The sequence below is a fragment of the Teleopsis dalmanni genome, chromosome 2 (assembly GCF_002237135.1).
Source record: "Teleopsis dalmanni isolate 2A chromosome 2, ASM223713v2, whole genome shotgun sequence".
Classification (NCBI taxonomy): Eukaryota; Metazoa; Arthropoda; class Insecta; order Diptera; family Diopsidae; genus Teleopsis; species Teleopsis dalmanni.
The window spans coordinates 123,039,437-123,048,483 of record NC_051847.1 but is presented as its reverse complement, the minus strand read 5'-3'; the positions used below and the strand labels follow the sequence as shown (position 1 = coordinate 123,048,483).

The 9,047-nt window shown below is 30.9% G+C and overlaps 3 protein-coding genes across 7 annotated transcripts in view; all 3 read right to left on the bottom strand.

Moving 5' to 3' along the window:
• LOC119682001 (lethal(3)malignant brain tumor-like protein 1) overlaps nt 1-9,047 on the bottom strand; it is a 428,722-nt gene that overhangs the window by 317,454 nt on the left and 102,221 nt on the right. The gene's annotated exons all lie outside the window — the stretch shown is intronic.
• LOC119682014 (acylphosphatase-2-like) lies at nt 1,306-3,281 on the bottom strand. Its single transcript, XM_038095342.1, has 4 exons — nt 3,089-3,281; nt 3,010-3,026; nt 1,577-1,686; nt 1,306-1,506 (listed from the first exon to the last, which is right to left on the bottom strand). The coding sequence occupies exons 1-4, from the start codon at nt 3,270-3,272 to the stop codon at nt 1,392-1,394; spliced, it is 426 nt and encodes a 141-aa protein (XP_037951270.1). The 5' UTR covers nt 3,273-3,281; the 3' UTR covers nt 1,306-1,391.
• On the bottom strand, nt 7,017-8,169 carry LOC119682009 (bifunctional methylenetetrahydrofolate dehydrogenase/cyclohydrolase, mitochondrial-like). Its single transcript, XM_038095338.1, has 2 exons — nt 7,342-8,169; nt 7,017-7,273 (listed from the first exon to the last, which is right to left on the bottom strand). Exons 1-2 carry the CDS (start codon nt 8,123-8,125, stop codon nt 7,131-7,133), a joined length of 927 nt encoding a protein of 308 aa, XP_037951266.1. The 5' UTR covers nt 8,126-8,169; the 3' UTR covers nt 7,017-7,130.

Sequence of the window (9,047 nt, the reverse complement as noted above, 5' to 3'; positions counted from 1 at the left end):
GGTGATTGGAAGCAAAACCAGGCATACTAGGATGGTACGGCCACCGACCTCTTATTAATTAAAGTAATAATCTAAATACATTTTATACACATTTATTTTAATAGTAATCAATACATATGTATATACTCCCATTTGCTAGTTTTATATAGTCAATAAGTGGCCACTTCTAAATATACAAGACATTTCAGAATAATATAATAACACATTTCTAAGTAATATCAAGATAAAAGTTTCAGGAAAAATGTGTTTAATGCTAGTGTTCCATTTTTAACAAAAAAAAAACATCGACACTGCGACATCTCAATTCGCTGTACCCTCTTTATGCATACTGTCTATCCCTCTGTCTAAAAATAAAAAAATAAATATATATATATGATCAATTTATTTAAATAATAAAATTATACTTACATTCATACGATGATACAATGCCTAAATTGAATGTACATCAGTGATTCATATGTCCATAACGTATCCACTTTGTCATATTTCAAGTTAGTTATATTCTTAATTTAATTAAAATCATTATTACAAATAATCAATAAATAACTTTTAGTTATTGTATTTCAAATCATAATTTGAAATCATTCATTGATTATTGTTGCAGTATTTGCAACAGCCAAATTTATTCAGTTTATCGTTGGCTTAATACAAACAACCAACGATATATTAGTTATGTTATGAATCGGCTTTTACAATAAATTACCGTAGTTATTAATCACAATGGGGTCATAGATACTATATGAATCATTTAAGTAGGAGTAGCACTGGCGTCTATACCATTTTCCATGTGCTATCGATCAATAAAATCCACTAATTCGCAATATGTTTGGTTTACATAAATTCTTAGTTTCTATATATTATTAAATCAAACTACACTATATGCAATTAAAAACAATAAGTGCATATATATAAACATATAAATGATTAGTGATTTAAATGGGAATTTAGGTTTAAAATCAATTTTTAAACATATATGTATAAATAATGGATAACACATTATGTATAATATAATATAATATATAATATACAAAATTAATGTTAACATACATATAATATTCATAATTATTTACTTTCAATAACTATCAAATTGATTTAATTTAATTTTATATCTGATAATTATTATATTCAAATATAAAAGATTCAATTAAACTTAATTATATAAAAATGAGTACATATTTTAAAATTTTTGTTATTATATACATTCAGTCTCAATACTAATTTATAATAGCCAATAATATTTCGTAAAAAATTTAATTTAAAATAAAATTAAAATTATCTTTAAACATCAATTTTATTAAACTCAAATATTCTGGAACAAAATAGAAATTTTTAACTGATGCAGCGCAATCAGTGACATGACAAATGATTTGAGGGGGATGCAATGGATGCAATCAGCGACGAATGACAAATGATTTGTGAGAATACTGTGGTATTTCCTTGGCTTCGGAGAAGTTAGCCTTGTCAATACGTGACTTAGGGCTACCAGTTTCACGCAACCAAGTTTTCCTGTTAAAATTAAATTATAAAGCACATATTCTCTTATATTTAATTTTAATATATAATTTATTTTACGTACATTTGATTGATTTTTTCCAACGGTCCTTCAATTTCACCCTTGACTGTACCAGTAGTAGTGTTCATGCACCAACCATGTAGACCAAGTTTTTTAGCCTGAGCCTCTGTGTGCTGTAATTAATGATACATAATAAAAGTTAATATATATAAAATATCAATGGATAGTTTGCATATTTACAAAATTTTATTTTATATTAATAAAAGATTTAAGGATTAAAAAATTATTACTAACAAAATCAAGATATTAGTCTAGTATCAGCTAAGTTTGTACTAAACGTTAAAGTGTAAAAACCATGAGTTTGTGCCTCTACATTGAACAGTATAAATCGGCGCTCACACTTACCTACCTCTTACATCTAGTTTAGTACCAGAAAGGAAAGAGATTTCTCAATGAGCAAATTCGACCTGTTTTGAATTATTGCAGTGTACATAGTGGTAAACTATTTTCAAAAATATTTAAATCAAGCAACAATTGCATAATAGAAACAAAACCAATTATATTACAAATAAAAATATTACTAGGAGTGTAAGGGGACGGGTCACTTTTCACTTAACAATACGTCTCCACTGGCTTCATTAGACTAGTTAACTTGAGAAAAAGATTCAATTCCTTGAAACTTAAGATTCAAGTAATTTAATTAATTTAATTTAATTTAAGTAAGTTAACTAGTCTAACGAAGCCGGTGGAAACATACTATAAGAAACACTATTTAGTTAAATAATTAATTTTGTAAAACTGAGTATATAAACAATTGTAAAGATAATTGACGTCATAATGTAAAGTTCTACTGAAAGATAACATAGTTCTAGCAAACGAACGACCCAATGTTATGGTATACAATTTTATAACATATATATTTATATATATGTATAATATCTATATTTTATATATACAAAAAAAGTATACAAACTGAATACATTTTTTTTCAAATATTAAATTAATGTAAAAGAAATCGCAAAAGGAATTTGATTATATTGAGGAAATTTGATTATAAAAGAAATTCCCTTAGGGCTATGTTGTGTAGACAGTCATATAATAAAATATCTTGGCGTTGTTACGCTTCTTCTGTTTATGATCATTAAAGCGTTTTACACAAAGTCAAACTGCAATTATCACTTTTTGGTTAAAACCGTAAAATATATGCACTTATAGGTGGTAAGCGTAACTAACCTGTCTTTTACACACAAGAAATTTTTTTATATTTATGTAATAAAGCGGTATGATTTAGCATTCGAATATAAAAAATTTTTCTTATATGTAATATAACATATTTTTACTAATATATTGTATATTTGAATTTTTTATTAATTTTATTGAAAGGCATGAATCGACTCACCAAAACTATTTTTGACGTTTAATTGAAATTTGCAATGAATAACATTTGTACATATTTGCACAATATAACTTTTTACTAATTAACATTTTTAACTTACCTTCCTGAAGAAAACACCTACAAATAAAAAATAGTTTTAGCAAAATTATTTCTTGCAAAATATGTATGCTTCACCTTACCTTGTACCTTACCAAAGACTTCAAAATCAGTGGCATAAAGTTTGGCCATAGCGGCACCAACTCTGCGATCCATTTCTAAATTTTTATCAATTTCGTCAACGACTGCACAATTCGAGTCAATAATATTGTGCAGGAGAAATATATTTATAAAAACTAATTTTAACAGACAATGTTTTGAATTCATATCGAAATTAAAATTTGTTTATGTTTACTATGACAGCAGCCGACAAATGAAAGTAAACTTCACTTACACAGTCAGGCAATATTGGCAAGTTGTTGGCTGTCAGGTGTGTTTGCTTGAATTATGCATGAATTTATATAGACAAGAGCAAACTATTTTAATTAAAGTATTTTCGTAATTGATTTGCTAATTGTGAATAATAAGTCGCGTTTGTCAAATAAAAATATTCAAGTTTTGAGTCAAAATAAAGATATTTGACTTTAATCAAGAAAATCTCTTGGAAAATATTCTAGAGTGTCATCCACGAATACAACTGTTGATAAATTTAAATTTCATTACAAAACAAATTTCAAATAAAACCAGCAACAATATATAAATATTATTAAACTTTTTGGTGTTGCAGTGCAAGACTGTTTATTTAGGAACCAGCTTAAACACCAAAAATGACGTCAGCCTAGAGATTCAACGAAGAATTACTCTTGCCAACAAATGTTACTTCGGGCTAAGTAAGCAATTGAGAAATAAAGCCCTCTCTCGACAAACAAAAATCGCGCTCTACAAATCCCTTATCATGCCTATCCTGCTGTATGGTGCAGAAGCTTGGACAATTACCAACAGTGGTGAGAAGGCGTTAGGAGCATTCGAGAGAAAATTCTTCGGAAGATCTATGGTCTCTTACGCGTTGCCGACGAGTGCCGAATTAGATGAAACGATGAACTGTATGAGCTATACCGCGACATTGATATAGTTCAGCGCATAAAAACTTCTACATAATGAATGTGAAAAAAATGACATCTGCATCTTTACCGATGGCTACTTGATGGATGGCAGAGCTGGTGCTGGGGTTTACTCGAAGGAGCTAAATCTAACGTGCACTCTACATCTAGGAATATATGTTTCCGTCTATCAGGCGAAACTTATGACCGTCTTACATGTTTTTGATCACCTATTGGATTGTCAGGTGTATCAGAAAAAGATTCTGATAGCGCTGAACAATCAAGCAGTTATCAAAAGCATGCAAAAGACATACATAGCTAACAGCTTAGTTCAAGAATGTGTAACTAAGCTCATGGAAATGAGGTAACGGTCATGTGGATTAAGGTACACATCGGTATTGAGCAAAACGAGTAGGCTGTTGAATTTACAAAGCAAGGATAAGCCATAACTTCTGCGGCCCAGAACCCAGAATACCATTGGGTTACAACATGATGACAGTCTATGTCTATAAATGGATAACCTCACTTCATCTAAATAGATGGAGAGAGTTGAGCACTTGTAGACAGACCAAACTCATGTTGCCAAAACAGTGGATCAGGAAAGCGATAAAAGTGCTTAGCTATCCACGGAGCACCCTAAGCTGGCTGACCTCATTAATTACTGGACATGGCAACTTCAAGTATCACCTCAAAAAGATAACTCTTGCTGAGGATGACACTTGCACCCTATGTTTAGAAGAAAAGGAGACAGCGGTGCATATATTGTGCCAATGTCCAGCATTGAACAACACCATTGGGTTGGTGATGCCTTGGCAAGCAACCTCAAACTAAATGAGTTAACAAGAGATGTAGTTATGCGAACAGAAGCCACTCCAGCTTTAACTCAATAAAGACATTCAAGAATAGAAGGATGAAAAAGGACCCAAGTAGTTTCGTGGTCCACTTCGGATAATCCTTCACTTCAGTGGGGCCACTTGTTGGACGGTGCGCTGTCCCAACGTCCCACCATAAGTAGTAAGTAAGCGTATAAAAACTCAGCGGCTTAGCTGGTTGGTCATATCGTGCGAATGGTCTTCCATTCTGCTCCGGCTAGAAAGGTGTTTGATTCGGTACCCGCAGGTGGAAAACGAGGTAGAGGACGTCCGCATCTTCGATGGAAGGACCAAGGGGCACTCGGTACTACCAACTGGCGACAGCAATCAACTAATTGGGCTGACTGGCGGAGGCTACTTGACGGGACCAAGGACGACTCACATCTGTAATGGCCACTTAAGTAAATAAGTAGGTGTTATTATAGTATTTTTAGACTTCAGCTTATCTTAAGTGAGTCAGCAATTTTTTGCCTAAGAAAATTGTAAGGATTTATATTATGTTTTTTTTTAAATTGTTTTTTAATATGATTCGTGGTCATATTTGCTCATTGATGGGAGTTAACTTTCTAAAAATACACACAAGCCTAGGTACTAGGGATGTTCGCTTTTACTTCATTATTTTTTTTAGGTAATAAATGTGTATTAAAGTTGTAAAACTGCGTGTTTGTTTCTCTAATATCCCTGGTATTATAAGATGTATAGTATTTATTAGTCGTATAATATGTTTATATATGTAGCATTTGAGTCATTAAATTAGATTATTATTATCATAAAGAGTACATGCCACTCTTTTTTGTAATACCGTTGAGTAAACGATAATTAATTATGTAATTATCCGTTAATTGTGAAGTGTAATTATATCATTCTTTTTAATCAACTAAATTTTTTACCCAGCTCCCTAATTTACGCCCTCGCTTTCTTGCTTAAATGAACCTAGCTCGCTAAGTTCATTTGTTATTATTAAATTTAATAACAAATTAGCATAAACAATATACATTAATATCAAAAATCACAAATGTGGTTTGTTATTTCAATTCAAACAAAGAAGGTACTCGCGGTATGGTGGAATGGTTGGTAAGATGGATGGGGAAATATGCGACAAATAAAAGAAAATAACTGGAAGTAAAAGAGTATTAAAACAAGGATGAACGACATCCTCAGGGACATCAAGATTGAAAAATACATAAAGGATAGAAATTTGACAGACTTACCAACATCGCGTTATCCAATCTCAGAATGGTTACAGGCTCCTCGGGGAGGTATGCAGATCTGAGGTCAATTATTGCTTAGTCTGATGAAGTGATAAATAATCATCCAGTCAGGCGAAAAGAAGGGTTTTAAAGAAACCTCGCACTTAATAGAGAGTAAAAGTGGTCAGGTGCACTGACTCAACTTGCCTCAACATAATAAAACTAGCCCAGTACAGACTGAAAGTTGAAGTCTGCCAACAGTCATTATCTTAAGGTATCATCATAGTATATGTTTTACCTTTAGCAGTTGACTTTTCTTTTAATAACCTTACAAGCTTGATAAAAGCCGTGTCTCATATATAATCACGATATATAGCCAAATCATACGAAAGTACTTGCATGGCCATAAGATAAGATATATCAACATAATTTTCCTATAAGATTTAGTTCAACGAAATTATTAAAATATTTTGCAAAATTTTATCCAAACGAGTTTAATTTCTTCTGCATGTTCCCATCATCAAACTCAATTAAAAAACAATTTAATTAATAAATTAATTTATTAGTTTCCTAAGTATTGGAGTATTAAAAACCATCCAATATTCGGTTTCAAAATCATTCAATAAAAAGAATGACTAAAATTATAGCATCGTCCACAATTTCAAATAAAAATAAATCAAATAAAATCAAATATATAATTAAAAAAAAATATATATTACTTTAAAAAATTAATTTTATTAATTTTTATTTTGCTATGCATTTAGGTGAGGTATAATCTTCACTATTCGATTATTGTATGTCATATAATATATCATGTGTATATATATTTTGTAAAAATAGTCATTAGTTAATACTTAATATTAAGGCATCAAAATGAATTTAATTATTATATATATACGTCTACAAATTCAAAGAGAGCTTTAAAATACTAGATATATTTTTATAGAAAGAGTTAATTTCTATTGCAAAACTTGTTTACCATAACAAAGTAAGTTAAAAGTTAAAGAGCTATAAATACTAGTAATGTTCTTATAGTTTGTATTCATTTAGTTGACAAACACATACTGGATTTATGTTTTGAGGTTAATGTGAATTACCATTACATTTGATATTCTTACTTATCAAATTTTTAGCAGCTTCGATAGTATTACGCATTAGCATAGCAACAGTCATGGGTCCTACACCACCAGGCACTGGCGTTATGTGTCCTGCAACTTGACGAACTTCTGTAGTTACGAAAAAAATTTTAAATTTAGTAAACAAATATTACATATATAATATAATCGGTATATACCATCAAAATCCACATCACCGACAAGTTTCGTTTTGCCTGTTTTTTCATCCGTAATACGTGTTATACCCACATCAATTACACAAGCACCTGGTTTTATCATATCCTTTTTTATTAATCCAGGCACACCAGTAGCTGTTACGATAATATCAGCATTACGACAGTGCTTGGCTAATTCCTTTGGTGGTGTGAAGCGATGACAAATTGTGACGTTGGCATCCATTGGTTTTGATTCATGTCGACCATCCCCATGTAACAAGATCGCTAACGGTAAGCCAACATTTTTTGAACGTCCAACAACTACAGCATTCTTACCAAAGGTTTCGATACATAAACGTTCCAATAAGACTTTAACACCATACGGTGTAGCTGGCATCAATGTCTTCATGTCAAGACACATACGTCCCACGTTGCGCTCATTAAAGCCGTCTACATCTTTCTCGTAGTGCACAGCATTACAAATTTTACGTTCGTTCATATGCTCTGGCACTGGTAATTGCACTAAAATACCATCAATTGTAGAATCATTATTTAATTGCTCTATTATATTAAGAAGTTCTTCTTCTGTGGTATGTTTAGGCAAACGTTTTGTTTCACTTGATATGCCAATTTCTTTAGCAGCGTCCATTTTCATGCGTATGTATGTCTGACTAGCAGGATCCTCACCAACTAGTATAGCTGTAAGATGTGGCGTTCGATTACCAGCAGCGGTAAACTCTTTGACTTCGTCCCGCAGCTCACCACGAATTTGTGCAGCAATCGCTTTTCCATCGATGATTTGAGCCATATTACTAAAAATATATTATATAGAATATATAAGTATGGTTCTTTAAAACGATCTAAACTATTCTAAACCTATGATTCATTAATGTAACTGATCTACATATATTTTAACTATACAATATAGCAAAGAATATGTAGATAAGATAAAAAGACATTACGTAAATATAGTATCATAAAAAAATCTTTGTTTAGTAAACTATTTGTAATCTTACGATAGGATCTCTGTCAGCATTTTTTAAATTGTTCACATAGTAAATAATGCTCAACTTAAGAATTCTGACCTACGGTCTTTCTATTTAAAAATACTAAAAACTGTTAATAATTTTCACCATTATAACAAATCACAAACACCAATAATCATTATAGAGAGAAGAACTTACTTAAGAAAATTAAATATTTTTCTGAGTTCTCAAATTAAACCCTACCATATAACTGTGTAGGATTAATTTTGAAAAAAAAAATAATATAAATCAAATAATTAACTGACTCGGGAATGGACTTTTTAATTCGAACTACAAAAATTATCATAGAGGACGAACTAGTGTTACGGTGTATATACATTAGATATTTCAGATATCTGATATTTCATATCAGATCAGACATTACAGAATGAAAAACTGCTCATCTTATTTCCTCTTGCCATGCGATTGCCAGGAAACGAACCCAATGCCTTTATTCAATTTTTTTTAATTAAACAAGGTCTGGTATTTAAAACCAAAAGCTATTATTGGATTCGACAACAAACTCTAACAAAAATAATGGTGCATATATATCAGGACATGTTATCCCAATTATTGTGCAATCTCTATACATACTTCTACTACTAACTCGTAGTAGTGGTTTGTTTTTTTAGTTTCCGTTCAGTAGAGTGAAATAGTTTTTATAATATTTCTTATTGTCAAGTATTCTAGTTTTTTTATATTTTT